The sequence below is a fragment of the Panulirus ornatus genome, chromosome 36 (genome assembly GCF_036320965.1).
Source record: "Panulirus ornatus isolate Po-2019 chromosome 36, ASM3632096v1, whole genome shotgun sequence".
Lineage (NCBI taxonomy): Eukaryota > Metazoa > Arthropoda > Malacostraca > Decapoda > Palinuridae > Panulirus > Panulirus ornatus.
In genome coordinates, this window is record NC_092259.1 from 5,208,115 (window position 1) to 5,232,870 (window position 24,756).

Sequence of the window (24,756 nt, forward strand, 5' to 3'; positions counted from 1 at the left end):
GATAGAAAACGGGGAGGCAGAAGTAAATAGCTAAGACTACACAAAAAAATCTATTGTACCTCTACTGACCTGAATGATTTCTTCTTCTTGACCTTCTTCTCTTTCTTCTCCTCTTCTTTCTTCTCTTCTTCCTTCTTTTCAGTTTCCTTATTCTCTTCCTTATTCACTTCGTTCTTTCCCTGGAAGGCAGCAAGAGAGGGGGTGTGTAAGTGACCAGGAACATTAATCTCGCAGGGAGGCGAGGGGGATCTATCTACAATGTGCACTCAGTAAATTTCAAAGAAGACCATTATCACAGCATTTCAGATTAGGGCAACAAGGAGTAGTATATCACACACGCACTTCACAGCACAACACAGCGTACCTCCTTCACAGCGCGGGAGGTAAAACAGCAGCGCAACAGACTTCATAATAAACAGCTCTTAAATCATATATATATATATATATATATATATATATATATATATATATATATATATATATATATATATATATATATATATACTTCCTAAGGCCCAAATAACTTCATAATGGGTGCGCTGGGCCAATTCATCGTCACAAAACCAAGGCATCATTTCGCCCAACCACAAAATTAATATTTTGTCAACCATACAGGAGCTTGTAAGGTGGTCTGAAGCAGTAATAACAACAAACCAAACATATGTATCAAAAAAAAAAAAAATTAACCAGTCCATCATTCAGCCATGATTCAATGTAGCTTGAAGGGAAATTAAAAAAAATATATATATATGAACGGGAGATGGTCTGAAATGGTGAGGATGAAAAGCACATACGAGGATTGTATGTATGAATGACTGCATGATCGAATGTATGACTGGATGATCGAATGTATGATTGCATAAAAGTGCTCGTAACCAGATGCAGAGCAGTGAGGTGTCTTGCAGAACTTAAAGGAAAAAAATAAGTATATAATTTTACGTACCAGTGCATTAAAAAATTATATTAAAAACTTTAAATTTAAAGTTTTTAAAATTTCCGGATGAAGGCCGGGGTAGTACCCCAGGAGCTTCACTGAGCATCACCGGGAAGCCTAAACACACACACACACACACACACACACACACACACACACACACACACACACATACAGCCTTCAAGTGGCTTGTTCTGACGTCCCTCACATTCGTCCATACACCACCTACTTGCGGTTCCAAGTGTCCCCTTCACCCTTGCAGAAGCTGACGTTCGTGTCTCCAGCCCTCCACACCCCACCCAAAGTCCAGCCACGACATGTCACCCTCCAATCACATTCCCGTTGTTATGACAGCGGTGGTAGTCGCCAAACCTCTGTACCATTCACACCAGCTCTGGGGATGCTGGAGTACCTCGGGCGTACCCACCAAAGTCTTCAGTGGTGCTGCTGAAACAATCCTCTCTCAAAGGGTTCCAGTACTCCAGGCAGTTCTTTAGACATGATGGATTTAAGAGAACTGGAACCCCTTTATAAAAAATAAATCCCATTTCGATCCTTCGCTCTTAGGAGACTATAACAACTAATTTCTCTCTTTGTTTTTCCTAAACATGTCTGGCAGGCATAGGAGGGCGACACATCACCAAGAGTGTATTTGCCTATCAATAGATTACAGCATCACTAAATATGCCGACACATGAATGGGCAATGGGAATGCACTTCGGGGGAAATCTTCACATGTTTCAGCGTCTTCACCACCAGATGCCATCGACCAGCATGTCTTCGCCACCGGATGTCGTCGACCAACATGTCTTCACCACCATAATACCGTCGACCAACATGTCTTCACCACCAGATCCCGTCGACCAACACATCTTCACTACCAGATCCCGTCGACCAACACATCTTCACCACCAGACCCCCGTCGACCAACACTACACCTTAGTCTCCACTCAGATGAACCTCTTTACACTCGTCGCCTAACTATACTTACTCACTACCTTTACCTGAGTGTAAGAATCCCTACCCATTTTCTAATTTCATCCAGTCTTACACAGTGTGCTGGTTGGTCTCGGGCCTTAACTCATCTTCCTTCAAGTCTGTAACGAGGGGACGTTGCCATCCGCAGCCAGAACCTCACCCTAAGATGTTCTCGCGAACAAGAGAACACACACCTAACAGGCGCCAACAGAAGACGGGCCAACGGAAAGAAGTACAGGCGCCAACCCAAGAGAGACGAACAGAGAGGAGTACAATGTCGCTACTCAAACCCCGCAGACGCCCAGACGTTCCCTCCCAATATATCTACGCGACAGATGACGCCTCACGCCACCATCATCAGCCTCATCAAGTCCATTCCCGTCGGCTGTTCCCCTCCTCCTCCTCCTCCAGACGCCCCTAAGGAAACTCAGCCAGGCATCTGTAGAGTCAACAGCGTGACCTCGTCTGGGATATGGGAAGGGAGGATGTGAGAGAGCGGGGAGGAAAGGGAGGTGTAAATAAATGCCGAAGGAAGGGAAACAAGATATTAATGGGATGGGAGGGAGGGAGGGTCGTTATCTACCCTCACAAAGTAACGGCCTCGTGCATACCCACGTCTGCCACATGCAGCCACCACACCTGCGACACCAGTGGGGGAGAACCTTGGCAGCCAGACAACCGCCCCAAGACTCTTCCCCCTCTAGGCGAGTAGAGGACCTGTAAACCTCGACTCCCCGGGGGCGATTTCGACTGTAAAACCTTACCTTTTATCGCCGTGAGGTATTTTAACGCCAAGGCATTGAAATTTTAACGCCCTGTGACACAGTCGTTGAGCAACGTCGCCATCTCTTCCCCTTGGACGCACGCAGGCAGGGGAAACGCATTTTCAACCCCGACGGGCGTTGTATTTCAACACCACGTGGAGAGAGTTTGATGCCACCGAGCGTCCGCACCTGAACTTTACCACTCCTACTGCCTCTCCAACTCGTATCATCTACAGTCACTCGACTCAGCAGCAGCTGATACACAACCTTCCTCAAGCGGAGGGCGAGCGAGGCCACCAAGGCAGGCGCCCCCTTGGCCTTCACAGAAGCGACAGAGGTCTTCTTTCCCCCCTTGGTCTCCACATGGTCTCTTGGGAGACGATAGGGCTCTCTTCCTAGCCTCCCAAGCCTCCAAGGGATCCCCTGGCCTCCATAGAGGTCTCAGGGGCACCCCCTAAGCCTCCACAGAGGCCACAGAAGCCAGAAACCCAAGTCTTCAGAGAGACCGAGGCATCTTCCGACATGCAAGATCACAGGATATCCCTGTCGTCGTAGAAGCCAGCCAAAGGACCTCCATCGACTACAGCGGGTACCTCGGGGACCTAAGACGCCTACAGCAACAGGACCAAGGCTCAGTTACCGTTGCGTTTTCTGTACAATATTGCGTGATGATGATGGAAAGGCAGGCCATCGTCTAACCCAGGGAATACCAAGCTTTGTATACAGCAGCGAAACACTCGAAAATTCCTTTCGAAGATCAACATCGGGAGACACCGAATGCTCTACTACCCAATCGCAATCTACCGTCTATCGTACCGTCTATCGTACCGTCTCATCTACCGAGCCTAAAGAAAAACATACTTCGGCTTGGTCCTATACCATGCCTAGGAAACCAAACGTCTCACCCCACACCGCATCACCCACGTCCCCGTCTCGCACATTCCACACTCGAATCGTTCGCTAAACACGATCACTTTTATGGCCTTCCTCCCTCCATATCACCCATCACATTCCCAGCCACGCTCAACACACGCACGAACGCTCTCTTTCACGCTACGTAGTCTGTAACACTCCTCCCCCTCCTGCTGCTCTCGGGGCGTGATACCTGCTCCTGCAGGAATCTCACCCGGGGTGCTGTTCTTCCCGCAAGGGCTTCCCGAGGGAGGAGCGGCGGCCACAGCCGGCTGGCGGAAGGCGCCCGGTAGATCGTAAACAAGGGACTAAAACAGTACAAGGGGACCAGACTGTTAAAACGCTGCCAACGCAGCGGCGAGGGGTATATGATGGCGCTCAGACGGGATTACACTACATCTGTTTCGGGGTCCATCATTGGCTCAGGTAGGGGGACAACAACTGCTTAAAGAACCCTCCAGACATGGCTGTGTGACACGCCCTTATGAGCTACAAACCCCCAATGACAACGGGTAAACATACAAGCCAGTGGGTGAGAAAATGTGTCTTCTCGGGGGTTTGTTATCAAAACTAGCCAGCCGAGAACCCTTTATATACATCACCCAATTCATGATGGGTCTGTTCACCACCCCAACCACCACCAATACCCCTGAAGGGAAGTCCAATACCCGTGAAGGGAAGCCATTACCGTGGCGAAGACAGAAGCTTTCCCCACACCACAAAATCCCTTCTCTTCGTCCAAGTATCACCACGCACGCACGCGCACTTCATACCTAATCTCCATCACCCGCTTCGTTTACTCCGCAATATCATACATCCCTGTAACCTTCACTTCCACCTTTCCCTACAATTCTCTCTCTCTCTCTCTCTCTCTCTCTCTCTCTCTCTCTCTCTCTCTCTCTCTCTCTCTCATAACGCGCCTCCTGGCAGACGGCGACAGTAGGTGGTGGTGGTAGGAGGAAGTAGTGAGGGCAGAGAGGGAGATGCTGATAATATTGTAACTCATGTTTTACGACAGACAATAAAGGTGGTGAGGGTGGGCTGCACCTTTCTCCTTGCAGCCAGACCATAGTCTTCTTCCGCAGCCTCACCCACCCACACAGGTGGTAAAGAATGAGGAAACTGCATCATCTTGCATGGGAAAACTTGCACAAACTCGACCACCAGTTAAAGGTGCACAGTAATGAGGATGGGACGCAGTGAAAAAAAAACCAACACGTTACGTTACGAATATTATGAGGCAGGATACGATCTGCGGGAACCTACGAGCAAGGGGGAGGAATGGGTGGGGGTCGGGGGTCTTGGTAGCCGACGCTGTAGCAAACCCCGGTCGACAGAGCCCCAACAACTTCGGGGGGCGGGGCGGAACTGTAAAGTAGATAAACTGTGATGGTCGCTATTACGAATCGCATTCAAGTAGACGGGTATGGAGATACCCAGCAAACTGTCCATATCGTACAAGAGGCCACAACTTTGCCCAGAGCACTTAAAAATGTTCAAAGAAATGACAAAAAACGGTCTTGTCGATAGCAACAAAGCCTGGGACCTGAATTATGAGAGAGTTCGAAGGCCACAAGTCTGTCTAGACCATCGAAGAGAAACGAGTAAGAGGCGACTTGATCACAACCTTAAAAGCGTTTTTAACTCTGCGTGATGACAAAAGTAAACATCCATACCTCTGCCACCACAGGTGCGCCACGTCTGACGACCGTTCTTCCTGGCGACTCAAATTACCAGACAATAGAGGAATAACTGCTTTGTTGTCGTTTTTCAAGTCACCTACTCCGTCATGCACGTCCCAGGCTGCTGCCAGAGGGGGCGAGAAAACACCGTCATGGCAACAAGGCCTTGAGCAGAGAGAGAGAGAGAGAGAGAGAGAGAGAGAGAGAGAGAGAGAGAGAGAGAGAACCAGCTCCTCCGTCCGTCAGTTCGTGTTTATCGTTACACAAGAAGCATTTGTGCCCCTTAAATGCTGCTCACGCCCTTACGACCTCACGTAACGCAGGGCCAAAGGCCGCTACGAACCACAAGCAAATTAACCTGCAAACTACTTCATCAATTCATTATTATCAAACAGTCATTAGAGTGTGTGAAAAGTCACTCCTTAAGCCTCTATATAATAATCACTTCCTGTTGCATAATACACGGAAGAGGGAATCTTTCCATTAATCCTTTAACCGATCAATCATCCATCGGGTGACCAATCGATTAATCTGTATTGCTATGGAAAAATAAATATTCGAGTTCTGACGTTTGAAAGGAATGCTGACTGCATGAATCTATTTCTGTACACATTATCCACCCACTTGTACGTACAAGTCATAATTCTCATGGAGGCTCGTTCAGTCTCATAAGGAGCGTGTTCACACGATGCCTCCAGCCAGAATGTTATGGGAGAACAGCAACACTGTTTCCCAAGCCAGAATGTTATGGGAGAACAGCAACACTGTTTCCCAAGCCAGAATGTGATGGAAGAACAGCAACATTGTTTCCCCAGCTAAAATGTTATGGGAGAACAGCAACACTTTCCCCAGCCAGAATGTGATGGGAGAACAGCAACACTGTTTCCCAAGCCAGAATGTGATGGAAGAACAGCAACATTGTTTCCCCAGCTAAAATGTTATGGAAGAACAGCAACAATGCTTCCAGCCACAATGTTGTCATGGAAGTAACAGCCATACTGTTTCCAGCCAGAATGTCATCCTAGAAGGAAGTCACACAAGTTTCCAGTCAGAAAGTGATCAATATAAAGGAGTTTAAACAGCTGAACGAAACAGGTCTGAAACCTGATCGAGTCGTCCTCTTGCTTCGCAAGTGAGTGATGCCGGGACACACACGTTATGGGCCTTATGGCGGGTGGGGCTAGAGGCCAGAGTGGCTCGGGCAGGGAGGGATGATGATCAGCCGGCGCCGGCCGCAACCACACCAGGAAGAGAACTGGTTCGTGCGAGGCTCGACTGTCTACCCTGCCACCCGCCCTATCTAACCTCACAGCCTACCCTCACCCAACACACACACACACACACCTCGCCTCGACCCACCCCTTTCCCATGAACCCCCTTCACCCGTGCTATAAACCCAATTCCACCACCTTTCCTCGAATCCACCCAAGCCTCATCGCCTCCTCCATGCCTGCGCCCCCATCACCTTCCACACCATCTGAGACACACCACACCATCTCCACCAAATCCCTACCATTTCCTTTCCCCCCTCCAGTTCCACCTCAGCCACAATCCACCACCTACCATCTCATTATGCAAGGCAGCCCCAAACCCCACTCTCCCCCCATCCCACCATCCAAACTACACCACCTCGATGACAGGACGTCGACAGATTCGACAGGTATCTGCCTGCCACGGGGCCTCATGTCATGACGGGTCCTCGCCATTGCTAGGGGGCAGCAGGGAAGCCCACGTTCCGCCTCTTCAGGAGAACCGACCACCGAGGCCAGCCAACAGGCCAGGTAGGTCTCCCTTCAAGTCCCCCCCCGCCGGCTGAGACACCCGCAGCATGTAGCCGCCCTTCTCCACCACGTTCTTCCCCCTCCGGCAACCGCTCGACTCCCTCCTCCCAACAATGATATCTCCCCACATCACACCCACCATCTGTCCCACAATTCCAGCCTATCCCATCCCATTCCTTTTCCACACGAATCCCTTCTTCCTTCCAAACTTGACCCTGACCTTGCCCACGCTATGCACAAACCCAATTCCTTTCGATCAGCCACACACACACCCTAAGCACCTGGCCCTCCTCGCAAGTACCCGTGTCCCAATTCCTCCCCATCTGGGAATCATAACCACCAGTCCCCGCCCCACAACCGCTAACAACCCTTCCCGTCAGGTTCCCGTACCACCACGTCAGCGACGCCGTCGCCTGCCTGACGCAGCTTGCAGCTGCCCAGCAAACTCGCCTCCGCTAGACTGAACACAACCAGGGTGGTGGTGCGGGGCGCGCGGGCGAGCGTCCATCACGCCCGGGGAGTAAGACATGTCTACTTACGTCACTCTCACAACATCCTGGAGAGAGAGAGAGAGAGAGAGAGAGAGAGAGAGAGAGAGAGAGAGAGAGAGAGAGAGAGAGAGGAGTTGGTCCCCGGCGAAGTTTGAGTGCAGTTACAAAGCAATTCCCTTCCTCGCTGGGCAAAATGAACCTCGACTATATATATATATATATATATATATATATATATATATATATATATATATATATATATAAACTTCTACATAGTAACGTTCGGGCGCATCATAACGAAAAGTCGACTCATTATGTCCAGACCCGAAGCTAATGATCAAATCCAGCATGTACTTCAGAGGTACGATATTACAACAACGACTTTACAACCTCCTAACAAGTTCTTCTTTACCACAACCACCACAACAACAACAATGTAAGTACTAATTCCATACGCAATGGCGCACATGGCAAGCCAAACGTTCCGTCACTTTCTGTACACATCCTGTGAGGGAGGGAGGCCCCACCGTCTTGCTCCACATTGTCCGTCATACCACGAAGTAGCCCCACCCACCTTAACGTGTCTCCTCTCTGGTTGTCGTAAATTACTGTGGTACGTCTGTCTCCTCGACCGCTCCACACAAGAACCTTCTATTTCCCCTCCCGCCTCCTTTCTTCGCCAACCAATCCTCCACCACCACCGCCATTTTTCCCTCCCTCCCTCCACCATCTTCTCCCACAAGCTGACGTAACCTCTGACCTCTCACAGGGGGTGGCGACACTTGCTTGTACCCCATCATGAGAACGCGTCTCCTGACGGCGGACACACACACACACACACCACACCACCGGCCAACCAACCACACAATGTCAGCAGGGTTCTCTCCTCCTCCTCCAAAAAAGCTGACATTACCCAGCGTCAGCCTCAACATCAGCACTTAGTCAGCCCTGACCGTTAATCACATCCATATGCGATAACCTCTTCGTGAAAATATGGCACACTCAACATTTTGGAAGATAATGAACTGCGAAGAAGAATATACGTTCCCTCCCTGTGATAGAAAATAAAGAATAATAAAGACGCTGGGATCACAAGCGTTCTTGGGGGGAGACCAGCTTAATCTAAGGAAGTTTACCAGCTGAGGCCACCTGCGTATGGCAGATGGTGGAGGCGTTAGCGGCAGTTGGAGGTAGTTTCACGAGAACCTAAACACCAGCTGCAGTACTAAACAGTGGTATGCATCATGAATCTCTCTCTCTCTCTCTCTCTCTCTATATATATATATATATATATATATATATATATATATATATATATATATATATATATATATATACCGCAAACATATACTTAAGGTATTCATACACATGCAGTATATGTGCATAAATGTGTACCTGCAATGCATTGCTACACCATCTACCCCCATCCGTCTATCTATCTACTCATCACGCGAGTCGCCCCTCACCCCTAACCACATCCTGTATCATCAATGTCATCAAAATATGGACCATCATCAACAACAGAGATCCCACCCTATCCCCATCATACAAGGGGAGGGGGGTTGTTATGACCCATAAACTCTTTCCACGCTGCTCATAACCCCATCATCACAATTCAATATTGAAGTCAGGCCTTGTGGGAGGGTGTATCGGTTCACATCCGAGGCCAGGGAGGACAAGGCGGGGAGGAGGGAGGTGGGGGAGAAAAGAAGGGGGAGGATGAGGGAGGAAAAGCGGGAGGAGGATTGAAAACTGTGCCTTGCATCATCTCGGTACGTTATTCAGAACAATGTATGGGAGGTTATCAAAATATATATATATATATATATATATATATATATATATATATATATATATATATATATATATATAGGCGCAATGGCTTAGTTCCAACATTGTGGTAGCACTTACTTTACAGGTGCATCGATGACCCTGAAAACAACGGTTCGATCCTCGGGCACGACGCAACGACCCCTGAGCACGAAGGTAGAACTTGAGAGTACAATGGTCGGTCCTCTATCCTCGTCCTTGGGGGGAGGTCAGGTCAAAAGGCCAAGAAGGTGGTGTCCTCTTCGTACTCAAGAGGTGGTTCGAAATGAGGGGTTTTAAGTCTCCATTCGCGGTAACATGGTACCTTTCTTCCCCACCCTCCACCCTCCTCCACAACTGTAGTTGCTGAACCCCTCCCAACACCACCTTTGCCCATGTGGTTCTCCATCGCCCGCCTTGCCCATGTGGGTCTCCATCGCCCGCCTTGGCCATGTGGGTCTCCATCGCCCGCCTTGCCCATGTGGGTCTCCATCGCCCGCCTTGCCCATGTGGGTCTCCATCGCCCGCCTTGCCCATGTGGGTCTCCATCGCCCGCCTTGCCCATGTGGGTCTCCATCGCCCGCCTTGCCCATGTGGGTCTCCATCGACCGCCTTGGCCATGTGGGTCTCCATCGCCCGCCTTGCCCATGTGGGTCTCCATCGCCCGCCTTGCCCATGTGGGTCTCCATCGCCCGCCTTGCCCATGTGGGTCTCCATCGCCCGCCTTGCCCATGTGGGTCTCCATCGCCCGCCTTGCCCATGTGGGTCTCTATCGCCCGCCTTGGCCATGTGGGTCTCCATCGCCCGCCTGTAGCCTAGTGATGAATGGGCTGACCGACACACCAGTTGGTGTGGAACACCTGCCACAGCGATAACCTTGCCCCTCCACTAGACCCGGAACTCTACTGTTTAGTCTTTCCCTCCCTGTCTACCAAATAAAGGGAGTCTTAAAAAAAAAAAATATCTAAAACATCTGTTTTCAGCTCCCGCCAACTAAAATTCTTTCACTGTGAGTAAAGTGGTACGGAGCAAAACTCTCCTCCTTTCTTTCTTTCATTCTTGACCCTCTTTATCATCGTGTTTAACGCACAAATACGTTAGGAGTATAAAGGCAGTATTACTACTACTCCCTTCCGATTCGTCAAAGGCTCCCTCATGACCTGAAGACGACGAACAGGATGATTTCCCACCCAATTCTCAAAACCATCCCGACTCACAATATGCCATTACCAGGATCTACCAAACCTCACGCACACTGCTCCTCAACCACTCCAAAGCCACCAAACACTATCCCTTTAAACTCCTCCAATCTCTCACCCTCCTCACCCATTTCCATAATCCCATCTCCCAGGTATCTCCCCCTCCCATCATCCCCTTCCACCCTCCTTCCTCTCGCCGAAGATTAAATCAATTCGGCATTTGGAATTTCCCTTTCTGACAAGTCCTCTTCGAGACGACCACCTAGATAAGTCGTCCTTATCACTTGTTTTCCCCTCCATTATCATCTAAGTCAGTTGAACCTTTTATGAACCCGCCTCCCTATCCTAACGTAATTACAGTTATCAAACACCAGAACAAATTCAAACATTCCTACAATCGTCTAATTACGAAAGAAAAAAAAATACCTGACTTTGAACAGCCTATCGTAAAATGCTGGAACGTTCAACTTCCAAAGGGCTCTGACCCTCGTTTGGGAGGAGGAGTGTATCAACACCCTACCTACACACACACACACACACACACACCAGCCTGCCTGCCTGCTTCCGGTTTCAGCATAGGCTGCCAAGGTGTCGTCCAGTTTCTTGTGGGCTACTGGTAGGGGCCTGGTTGGCGCTTCCACACTTAGGACCCTCTTACGTACCATAGGCATCCCCAGGATATATATATAAACATTACCTTAAAAAACTTCAAACTGGGAATCTGCAGCGCATCACAGGCTCGTAAATCAAGTACACGACACACAAGTACAAGGGAAAGAGCACATTTAACAAGCAAGAGGATGAAACTATGTATAGGAGGGGGAAAATATAGGGTACTCACCAAAAAACTTAAAACTACGAATTCATGTTTACAGTCAATGCCCAATATTTACTCATATCCTTCAATGCCTACATAATGAAGAGAATGCATAACATTACTGTATTCAAACTCGTACAACAATCGTGCACTAAAGATCATACTATCAAAGAGTCTAGCACTAAATTCATCTAACGAAATATAGACTTTTTAGAATATTAACTAACACCACATCTGTACTGAGATGCATCTACGAAACGGCTAAGATAGAGAAAGATCTTTCCTGAATTTGTGACGCGAGAGAATGGCAAAAGCTAAACCTAATCCATTACCCATTAAAAAGCATCACTTCTCCCCAAAGTCTTCTTCCTCCATTAAGCAAAAGAACATATGGTATCACAGACTCTCTTTACAGAGATGCTACTGAATGGCGGTTCCTATCCAATTCCTCATTTCACTAATGGTTAGTAAACGATACCTCAAAACCGCCTATTCACCTAGTGCGAAAGAATGTTATCGATCATCCTATCTGGAACGTTCAGCAAGGGAAAAGAAAGAATAAAAATTAATGGTGTAGTTGCGTTGGCAGTTGGTCCCACGGTTTGAAAATCAACCAGTCGTACCAACCCTCCCACTTCCTGTCATCCTTACTCAGGGCTACCAACCTCACTATCTTGTTTCGTACACGTAGCTAAGAGGAACATCTTTTTTTTCTTGATATGACAGACAGAAACTAATTACTCATAGTTGCTCAAGAGGACTTAAAACATCACAGCCAGATGGCACAACGTGGCAAGAAATTAAAACAAATTACCCGGTCAACATCGCTACCATCCCGGCGGAGGCTAACGTGCCAGATTCCCTAGACGCTTCATCTTGCACCACCGGTTTCTCGACTCGTTCCACCCATATGTGCTTGCCATTTTCAAAGAAGGACGAGAGATTAACTACCGTCTTCGTTAACGTCAATAGCCTTGGATATGGTGGCAGGATATGCATAAAAAAAATTGCCGCATAATACCTTAGGTATCCTACACGACAACGCTGTACGGTGGGAGAGCGTCAAATATAAATTACTTCAAAACTATTTTCTTCGTTACACTAACAGCACATCTAACGATTAACGAAGAGGGCAACGCCACAACGCGACTAAATACTGTGTAATGACGACCAAAACCATGAAAATTACTCAAAGGAGCGACGGGCTGCAACACACCCCCAATGCCCCCCCACCACCACATGTGTTTAATAACAGGCGTTCATGGTCTCCAGTTTCCCCCACCACACCAGCACGACACCACTGCGCATTCCCCCACGCCAACGCGACACTCTCTCATCTCCCTTCCTCACTCACTTCACGCTGATGACACCCTCGCCGATAAAAGCTCCTCTCTCTCTATATATAGCAGGTCTATTTCACTAATGAACCAAAATTCAAAACTGAGGAGGGGATGGGGGGAAAAGCCATGTGGAGGGGGAGAGGTTGGGTGGGTGAGTGGAGGGGGTAAGGTCATCTTAAATTACGGGTTGAGCGCCCCCTTCCCCCCCGACGCCAAGTTGGTGAAAGCGAGTTGGGGGAGGGAAGGTAAACAAAGGAAAAATCTAAAGGAAATTTTCGCATAATCAAAAAACCATTTCTCATCACCAATCCAGCTGGCTTTCAACACACCCCGATGAACATCAGATGCCAATCTCCCTATCTCATTAAAATACTTCCGGATGAGAGAGAGAGAGAGAGAGACGGGGTTGTACACACGTACAAACCCGGGGGAGAAATTCGTCTCGAGCATCAAAAACGTAACAACTCATGTCAGATGGGACCAATGCTATACAAACCCTTCAAACTCGTTACGGCCCAAACCAGCCTAACAACCACACTTGGGGAGGGTGAGAGAGGAGGCTGAGTAAACAAAGGGGAACACCTTCCAAACTATCAGACTGTGGGAGGAGGAATACCCCATCCTCTCTCTCTCTCTCCCTTTTCCTCGTTATCTGTTCTACGTGTATGGGGCGTCAGATATGCGTTCGCCATGATCATTGGAGACTAACATGACAGACATATACACGCCCCTGACCCGTGGTGACCTGGAAGGGAGCTTCCTCATCATTATCTCTTCTCGCCTCGCTGGACAACTTTCATGAGTTGACGACAGGAGTAACCTATAGAAAACGGACACACCTCAAGGGGACCCTAACCCAATTGGCTAGACTCTTTCCGACACCACCTCCCCGACACAGCTTGCAACACTGTTCGACCAAACATAGCCCTAAGCTGTGTCCTCCCTCAGAACAGCCCTCATCTACTACAACTTGAAGCAAACTCAGCCAGTGAAATTAAGGATCCTCCTACTTGCTGAACATCCTTGTAACTACTACTTGGGCAACACTTCCTACTGGTTCAAGTCATGCTGGACAGAACCTCCTCAAATGACAGGATATTTGCAGTCAAAAAAAAACCTGCCCCTCACTATTTTTCAAGAGTTTATAAACCCAACCTTCCACCCACTTGGAACCTTGAAGTATAGTTACTCCCACCTGGAATACTGCATGACATAACTTCCACCAGTGGTTGGAACTTGTAAACCTAACTTCCTCCAGTGGCTGGAACCCTCAACCTAACCTAACCTTCAGTGGTTGGAACCCTCAAGCTAACCTCCTTCAGTGGCTGGAACCCTTAACAAAACCTCTTCCAGTGGCTGATACTGAACATAGCCTCCTTCCACTGGCGGGAACCTTAACATATAACCACTACCAACACTGGTTGGAAACCCTAAATATGACTCGTCCAGTGGCTGCAACCCTTCAGCCTAGCCTTCCCTTCCATCTGGAACCTATACACCCTAACCTCCTCTCGTAACTGGAAACCTCGTACACAAACCCTCCACCACAGCCAATACCCTAAACCCCCTCTACAGACTTTGAGAACTCTGTGTCGTATGGAAGCTAACCCTCTAATGGCTGAACTCACTCTTCACCGTCAGGAACCTTTGCTTGAAGGGCATGACCCTCCTACTCCTGAGCACCACCACTAGGGGGGTAATGCTCTCAACCGCTCCTGAAGAAGACATATGACCTCGAGGTCGAACAAGACCTCTGGATCCTTAATCATCAAAGGTGCAACAATGGAAAAAAATATGTATATATCTAATAAAATATACGTGTATACTTGTAAACAAGTATCGCAGGAATAACAAAGTGACAATAACACAAAAAAAAATATATATAATTCAAACAAGAACGTGTAGCATGAGCAAGTGGCGCTGACATGAGCAAAATGGCGCTAAACATAAGCGTGTAGCAGAGCGTGCTGCGAGACAAGAGCGTGTGGCAAGCACTGCCGAGCGCATGAGCTGTAAACAAAAACAAAAAAAAAAAAATAAAAAAAAAATAATAGGCGTTGGACAACATATAACTTACCTAAAAAAAGGGTTTCTAACTTGGCATCTGTTTCAGGTCGGGTCTTCGGTCTTGCCGGCAGAGGCAACACACAAACGCTTCTCTTCTATGGCTGCTCATATGCATCTCCAGCTGCTGCTGCAATTGTTATATCAATTTCGGGCGCCCTTTGTCAAACTCCAGGTGTTGGTTAGTATGGGAGATTGAGGTAGAGGAGGATGGGGGGGTTTATTTATATTTTTTGGAAAATTCGGAGGTGGACAGCTCTCGGTGACAATGTTTTTACAATCCTAAGCAAGGCCCGGTGGCTTTAAGGTCGCCCCTCCTCGAATGCATCCGAGAGAGACGTGTTTATTCTAGAAGGCCATGGCTCCTGGGCTCGGTTCACCGAAGGGCGGCCGCCCAGGTGGTTAGGGGGAGGGGACGACGACGGCGACTGGGGAGGAGGAGGAAGGCATCCCCCTCCCGTAGGCCGCACTCCTCACACAGCGGGTTTCTGGCCACGCCAGCCGCTGGGCAAGACGTCAAAACTGGAAAATTTCCCCGAAGATGGAACATGGCTGGCGAGGTTATCATGGAACAAGTTACTTTACGGGGAAATGTGCTTAATCGTTCTCTGGACGTGAAATGGGGGAGCTTCTCCCCCACCCCAACTTTCTCTTGAGGATCAGGACCAACGGCGGTCGGTAAGGAAGGCAAGCAGGCGAAAAAGGACGCAGCCAAGAGCCACCACAGAGCAACATCTGTGGTGGTGGTGGAGAAAGGCCCTCCGGAGCTATCGCCACACTGTAAGGGCACCCCGCGCACAACTTGAGCTCCATCCTGACGCGGTAAGCACTCAACACTCCTCATCCTCCTCCTCCTCCTCCCACCAGCAGCAGCAGCAGTAGCAGCACCTCAGCTGACACTTTTCAACAGGAGAGACGGAGGGAGGGAGGGAAGAAAGGAGGGAAGGAAGGAGGGAGGGGAAGCTCCTCTTTTTTATTTCCCCCTCCAACTGTTATGACGGGCTAAGTCAGTCATACAGGATTATATAAACACATACACAGGACCGCTGGCCTCGACAATTGCTTGCTTCCAATACACTTAAAAGGAAAAATATCAAAGACCACTTCAGTCTTTTTTGAAAATATATATATAAAAACCGCGGTTTGTCTTTCTCATCTTCCAGATCGAAGTTGTGAGAACATGGCGTGAACTGGTGAGAGAGATATATGATCCTGTGGTTAATGTTGTTGTTAGTAGCAGTAGATGTTGGGAGGGCAACACAACACGATCCTTAGGCTAAAAAAAAAAAACTAACCATCCAACACCTTGCCAAAGGACAACACTTCATAAAACAACTGGACAAACTCATAAAACCACAAATGTGTGTATGTGTGTGAGAAAAAAAACCAGTTTCTCCAATGCCACACACGAAAAATATACTTATAACATTTGTGATTTTACGTACAACTACGGAACCTTAGGTATTATTAATTCACACCACACAAAATCAAGTTCAAAAAAACACGACACAAAATAAAACACCACAATAACCAATTTATCAATCCAACCAATACATGAAAGTCCCATATAAAGGACTTGGAATATCTTATCCACATGTACACAGCTTCCAAGCTTAAAACACAAACACCATCTAAAAAATACATGAAATAAATTGTTATAATTAACATTTCGCAAATTTAAATTTTGCGATAGTGGTGTGGTTTGTCTGAGTGTGTGTGTGTGTGTTCTAAGCTTTTTTTCCTTTCACAGGGGAAGCTTAATATAGCAAGTTGCCCATCCTATATATAGGATAACACAGACGCCAGAAATGTACACACAGCCTATCATCCTAACTACCCACAGTTGACAGGACATAAAACGCACCTGTGGTCCCTATTCATAAGGGTTAAGATTAACACACAGTGGCTTCATCATACCGGAGGTAACACATTAGGAGTACTTTCCTTTCCTAGTATGATGGAGCAACATGCAAATTATCAACCATCTCCTCCTTCTCCTCCTCCACTTATGTCTATACCATCACTTAAGTAAATCTAACCTACACTTAACCCACTTTATTACAACTGTCCTATTATAGAGTCGTACTCTATCATATATATATATATACATATATATATATATATATATATATATATATATATATATATATATATATATATATATATATATATATATGCCTCCCTCCCTCCCTCGCTTCTTCAATCAACCTGAACACTAAAAAGCACCACCCACTAACTCCCTAGCCAAAAATATCATCTCCCTTACACTCACCCACACCAAATAGACAAACTTTCCCTAACAAGTCCCCCTGCTCCCACTTTCCCTAACAAGTCCCCCTGCTCCCACTTTTTCCCCTCCTCCCCCTCACCTAAAAATCATCCCAACTCCCACGCTATGGGATACAAGTCCCACCCGCACCAAAAACAGCCCCAGTGTTCACATTCAATATATATATATATATATATATATATATATATATATATATATATATATATATATATATATATATATATATATATCCCATTAAGCCTCCTTTGTGTGTGAAATGCCGCCTCCAAAAATCTCTCCCCTTACATCAGTGCGCCTCCTAAAATCTCCCCCCTTACATTAGTGCGCCTCCTAAAATCTCACCCCTTACATTAGTGCGCCTCCTAAAATCTCACCCCTTACATTAGTGCGCCTCCTAAAATCTCACCCCTTACATTAGTGCGCCTCCTAAAATCTCACCCCTTACATTAGTGCGCCTCCTAAAATCTCACCCCTTACATTAGTGCGCCTCCTAAAATCTCCCCCCTTACATTAGTGCGCCTCCTAAAATCTCACCCCTTACCTTAGTGTCAATAATCTGTGCCCATGCCCCCCCCCCAAAAAAAAAAACTTCCCCTTACGCCATTAACATCCCCCTCTCCCTCGCACATCCCCCTCTCCCTCCCACATCCCCCTCATCACTCTACCTCCTCCACGGCCACAATACAGAATGCTGAACGCGAGATTAAGACAGCTGAACGCGAGATTATCATCAATAAACGCGGGATTAAGAAAGCTGAACGCGAGATTAAGAACGCTGAACGCGAGATAATGATCAACGAACGCGAGATTATGACCGTGACCACGAACGGAACGGGACGCGTTTGAAGTACGAAGGCGCGAAATCTGATAGGAAGGTTCGATCCTTGGCGCACGACGGTCCGACCTATGCGTACGATAACCTGACCTGTATGATCATACCTCGTACGATACCCAAGCTCCGTGCCATCGTGCTCAAGAGCTGTGTGCCGTCGTACTCACGAATATGACGTCAAAGTGGGCTTCGAATGAGGTACTCATAAAATGCTTTCGAATGTTGGAAAATCATCTATCAACACTCCCATGGCGGATGAACTCAAACCTTATCGGCAATTCATAATCTACTAATACGGAAGGTCCTGTTATCGGCACGTTAATGCACGAACACCAATTGGGTTGTTAAGTTCATCGAAGTGGTCTATCGCAGCCTCGCCCACACCCCGATAGATGTGGTGGCCCTGGTTACCACGAAGAGGACACTATGTTGAGCGGAGGTCGATTTCCGTGTGCTAAACTGGTCGGCCAAAAGCAAGCTGATGAATAGATATACACAGACAGATAGATAGATAGATAGATAGATAGATAGATAGATAGATAGATAGATAGAGAGAGAGAGAGAGAGAGAGAGAGAGAGAGAGAGAGAGAGAGAGACGCGTGATTACCATTTGATTACTATCTGATTACTGCGTGATTACTCTTATGTTATGGAGATATACACACACTCGTGTGCCAACTTCCTTAACCATGTTATGTATGTGTTCCATGTCTTGCCTCGTTGTGCGTGTGTGTGTGTGTGTGTGTGTGTGTGTGTGTAGGTGTGTGTGTGTGTTGGTGTGTGTGTGTGTGTTGGTGTGTGTGTGTGTGTTGGTGTGTGTGTGTGTGTTGGTGTGTGTGTGTGTGTGTGTGTGTGTGTGTGTGTGTGTGTGTGTGTGTAGGTGTGTGCGTGTAGGTGTGTGTGTTGGTGTGTGTGTGTTGGTGTGTACGTGCGCGTTGCTATGTATCCAGCCAGGGTAATGGCTGTGGCCAGGCGACCAGTTGGCGGGCGGGCGGGCCCAGCAGTCTTCCTTGTGCCACCCAATTATACAACCTCCCTCCTCCTCCTCCTCTGTGGCGCCGCCTCCTCCACCTCCTCGGGCCGACGAACAAAAACATTTACATGTAAATCGTGAAAAACCTTGAGAGAGAGAGAGAGAGAGAGAGAGAGAGAGAGAGAGAGAGAGAGAGAGAGAGAGAGAGAGAGAGAGAGAGAGAGAAATGTATCTCTCCGCAAACAGCCACCACCTCATTCCCGCCACCCACGTCCCTCATACCACGTCCTCCATCGCGTCGAGAAAGGAATTGATAAAAACTGCTCCCGACGTGGCAACCAACACCCCCTTCCGCCCCCCTCCTTGACTAAAAACTATATAAGCATCAACTGTGACACAAAGGCGTTTAGTCGCCCCGATACCGGCGGAGGCGTCGTCGCGTACACACCTCGCCCGCCCGCGCGCGGTGTTATTCTTGCGACGAACACAAAAACAACACGCCTCTGGTTGGTTCTCTCTCTCTCTCTCTCTCTCTCTCTCTCTCTCTCTGACACACAAAAATGGGTTGTGACTATCTTAGGGGGTGACGAGGCAGTCGTAACGAGCCCCATATACTCGGTGCATTTGCGTAGGTAACACGCAGGAGAACACTGGGCAACTTGCCTACGTACGTACGTACGTATTCCGAAGTCGATCGAGGGCGTCTGTAAAATTCAGTCGCCCACTATTTTGGTCGCCAGGTCCGGCGTCTGTTTCACCGATCTCATAACAAGCCATGACGGTAACTTGGTGTGTGAATCCCACACGGCTTTACTACCCGTTACATGGTTAAAACCGCGACTTCCAAATCCCCCCCATTTGACGACTCTATGATTACACGGAATCCCAATCGCGTGGTTTATCTATATGACGAATCTACGACACACTGAATCCCCAATCAAGTGGTTTATCTGCATGACGAGCTATATCCCACAAGGTGAGAATCCATTTAAGATTGTAAACTCTTGAAACGCCAGGACGTTCTGGTATCCATCTGAAGAAGCGATGGTAAACTCCCTCCCCCAAACATCCCTCAAGGCGAGCACAATCCCACCAAGTCCCCACCCATTCCCCCGGCAATACTCCCCCACACACACTATAATTCCACTCGACAAGGTGTCAACCACCCACACCTACTATGGTACTACCCGAAATCCACTTCCGTATTGTGAAGCACTTTCCCACCATCACAACATCGAGACACTGACAGACACACACACACACACACACACACACACACCTTCGCTCTCTCTCTCTCTCTCTCTCTCTCTCTCTCTCTCTCTCTCTCTCTCTCTCTCTCTCTCTCTCTCTCTCTCTCTCTCTCTCTAACACAGGAAACAATCTTCGTCTAATAAGGGGGAGGGGAGGAGAGGTTTCACACCAGCTTAATATATCTTTTTTTCCTCCCCATAACGGGGAGTGAAGAGAATAACGTTTAAATAGAAAGGCCCGTTCCAGGCGGGGAGAGAGAGAGGGAGAGAGAGAGAGAGAGAGAGAGAGAGAGAGAGAGAGAGAGAGCATTCAGATAACAATAACTTTGTATGTTATGGCAGAGATAACACAAGGTGCTGACAGTGTGAGAGGGAGAGAAAAAACATGAGAATGAGGGGAGGAAAGCGAGCGAGGGAGGGAGGGAAAAGCCATGAGAAGGAGGGATGGAGGGAGGGAAGGGCATGAAAAACCATTCCACCACCTCGCTACAAAATCATCACCCCTCCCGAGCCCCACGGCGAGAAAAGCGACGCAATATCATCACTACATCCGTTATTTCGGCTCCCGCGGCTTGGCTCGCTGCCTCCCGCCCAAACGGGTCAGAGATTCGAATCTCGAAATTCAATGGCTGGGTTAACTCCATCCATATTCGGAATCAATTCAAATGAAATTTTTTTTTTCTTTCTAGCCTTCACAATACACTTAGCAAAATAGTTAACATTTCATAACCTTTTTTTAATCACTTAACCCTCGTATGTGCAAAAGGGGTGTTAAATCCCTTATATATATATATATATATATATATATATATATATATATATATATATATATATATATATACACACACGCCCCTTTTTTATGTTCGAATCTCAATATGGTATGCAAAGATACGTTGGCAACGGAGGTATTTGAAAATTAATACGAAATATAAATGGTGCAAATGTATTTTTTATCTAAATTGTAACTGATATGTGGTCCATTATGCCGTCAATTCCATACGGCACGTGAAAATATGAAATATATATCGATTTAAGATTAAATATTCGCATTGAAATTGCTTTCAACATTGTCGGCTTCATTCCTCCCCTAGTTCAATGCTTCAAATCACTAGCCCGTTCACCCTACCTCCCCTTAATCACTTCCCATCCGTGCCAATCAAATTTCATCCGTCATCCACCCCAGAAATATCCGGCCCTACTAATCCTTCCCACTGACACACTCCTCCCTCATCCACCCCAGTGACAAACTCATCCATCTCCGCAAGAATCGAACCCCCCCACCCTAACCCACCTACAATCACTCCCATCATCCATTCCACCTACATGTATCACCACCCCATCATCCACCCCACCCACGTATGGAATCATTCCTCATCCACCCTACCTACATGTATCATCACCCGTAATCCACCCCACCCACGTATAGAATCATTCCTCATCCACCCCACCTACACGTATCACCACCCATCATCCACCCCACCCACGTATAGAATCATTCCTCATCCACCCCACCTACATGTAATACCACCCCCTCATCCACACCCCAACCTACATTTAGATCCCATCCCTCATCCACCCAAACCTAGAGTCACCCCACACCCACCTGGGCAGGAACTCTCCAACCCTTTACCCATACAACCAAGAATCATTTCTCTCCCACCCTAAGACACGGTTTCTATCCGAGAAATCCCACCCAGTCGCCCCATGGACATTCTTCACCCCGAAAGTAAAGCTATTCCAAATCCAAACAATTGGGAACCCTACACCAAGCAGCACTCCCCAGTAAACTGTTTTTCTAACGAAATTACGAGAGAAATGAAGAGACTCCGCCATTGTAAGGACCGCCCCACACACACACACACACACTACCTACACTTTACTTACTTCACGAGGCTTTGTGATCTTATTATCATAGTTATTTCATTTATCAACACGGGGGTCGATCAATGATGATTAATGGTCTGATCACATTATTCACTATATGAACAATCAGTCATCGATGCTTCGTGATGTATCCGAAGGCATCGGTTGTATCCTGCAAAACACACTAGCTTCTCTACAGTTAAAAACCCCTGCAGAGATACAGCAGCTCCCTGCTGAATACAATAGCTTTAGAAGAACACGCTACTGTATTGTACTTCAGCTCGCGCTCATGTCCATTCAGCCAGCAACTGCATAATACGCCAGCTGATGTATGATACAATAGGTACTGCGAAAAGAATATATCGTCGCTTCAGGATGGTCCATTAAGTTCCATGGTTAGGTCCAGCCTCGTAAGTCACCCCATGTCGAACTACAAGCTACCCCAATCGACCTCCAAGCCACCCCAGTCAACCTCCTAGCCACCCCGGTCGTCCTCCTAGCGATCCTCATCGACCTCCAGTCACCCTAGTCGGCCTCCCAGCGACCCTCGTCAACCTCCAGTCAGCCTCCTAGCCACCTCGGTCCTCCCAGCGACCCCCGTCAACCTCCACTCGGCCTCCTAGCGACCCCCGTCAACCTCCAGTCGGCCTCCTTGTGACCCCCTTTGTCTACCTCCACTCACCCTAGTCGGCCAGCCTGCCATGCGACCCAGGCTCCCTGGCCGACCGACCGACCGACCGACCGACCACCACACCCTGGGGGTCGGGTTCTACGCCCCGGCTCTGACGTCACTGTCGCCACCGCTACTGTGCTGCCCATGGCGGGCGACGCGTCGCCACACCCCATCCTCTCCCCTCCCTCTCCCAAGACCCCACCCTAACCTCCCTGCCGCGCCATACATGCCACACCCTTTACATGCCTTCCCTGCCGCGCCATAGCAGCGTACGATATCATGTGCGCCCGTGAGGCTCCGCGAGACCCACACTCACCCTGCCCCTCTGCATGGTATATGACCACATTCCACACACACATCGCTCTGCGTGCGCAGTCGACACACGAAATCCTGCCCCGGATATTCCTTTACACAAAGTAATCCTACGTACAACACACACAATGTAATCCCAACGCGCAGAGTTACATAAATCCCCGCTCCCATCCACTCTTAAAAAATCACGGTGACCAGTGTACGTAACCAATTCTACTATCCCCCTCCCTCAACCCCTTCATCACAGCAACCACTACCCATCTAACCAATGAACACACACACACACACACACACACACTACGTAATAGCAGTCAATACCACTACATAATCACTCCCCCCCCCCCACCACTACCACACCCCACTCGGTACATCATGGCTACCAAACTCCCTCGTGCAACCACAACTACCATACATCGTGGTAGCCAAAACCAAAGTAAACACTGCTCCCACTCCACCCCATTAAGAATTATGGCAATAAATACCACTATATAAACACTGCCCTCACTCTCCCCCAAACCCTATACATCACATAACCCCCACCCCACACTTTCTCCTCCCCACACAACCTCCCCATATAGACTACAGTACTCCATCCCATGTACACACAGGGCCCCCAATGACCACCCCATATCATGACTACCCTCTCTCTCACCCAACCTCCCCAAATACACTACAGTACTCCATTCCATGTGCACATAGGGCCCCCAATGACCACCCCATACCATGACTACCCTCTCTCTCTCTTACCCTACAAATTATGTCAGCAACGCTCCGCCATGACCCACACACACACACACACACACACATGGTCATGGCGCAGCGTCTGACCTTGACCAGGATATACGCCAAGCCTGCCCAACCCGCTAAGGTCCTACTGCACTGACATCATAGCATCTCGCCCTCGAAATAGCTTTGACCCACATAGCTGTTGCCGAGGACGACATTCCCGCACCCCTACCCCACCTCATCCCTCGTGTGTGTGTGTGTGCTATGGCCTATTTTGCACATTAAGGGCACTGAGTTACGCGCTGGTGGGAGCCCTATCCCTCTTCCTTTTTCACATCAATTAGACTCTCGACGAACGCTTCCCAATACGCCTGCATTCGCCGTCTCTTTGCTCATGACTACTACAACCATTCTTCCATTAAAACAAGTTGCTCCTTTACATCCTTCCTAACTACAGCTTCTTGCCCAGCTAACGATCGTGGCCTCTGGTAACTCTGGCACTACCATGCGAATAATTGTTTACTGTCCACGCCATCCAGCTGATAAGGGAACTCCATGGTTGACAGCTCAGTGGAGCGCGCGCGCCCCCGTCGAATTTTCAGTGCCATTCGGTACCTTTTTAAAATCAGGCTTGCATGAGTTTGGTTGCTCCTCTCTGGACGCACTCGATCGCATCTCTCGCACTTCTCAAGGTATACGGCGACCAGACTTACGAGGTATATTCCCACTTCGGTCACGTTAATGTCTATATAAACAGCTTACCATCCATTGCCATACCCATATACGTGGTGGAGATTCCAGCATCTGTCACCAGATGTCTCCTCCTTTCCACAGTGCCACCAATGACGTGTAGCTCTGGCGATAGATTACGTACAAAGTCGATCCCTAAATCTCTCTCAAGAGAATAATTCCCTTGAGGTAATAGATTCCCTGATAGTTGGGGTGCACCTGCTCTTTTCTGTGTTTGATTATTGAGTGAGTGAGTGAGTTAGTGAGTGAGTGAGTGTGTGTGTGTGTGGTGTTTTACCCTCGTATAGTCTGGACTCAACCTTGCGTACACTCACAC

At 48.1% G+C, this 24,756-nt stretch overlaps 1 protein-coding gene across 1 annotated transcript in view; it reads right to left on the reverse strand.

The window, feature by feature from the left end:
- Positions 1-24,756, reverse strand: part of LOC139760268 (uncharacterized) — a 302,578-nt gene that overhangs the window by 195,078 nt on the left and 82,744 nt on the right. Inside the window, exon 3 of the mRNA XM_071683223.1 lies at positions 70-179. Coding sequence (XP_071539324.1) covers positions 70-179 — 110 coding nt within the window. The remainder of the gene's footprint in view (positions 1-69; positions 180-24,756) is intronic.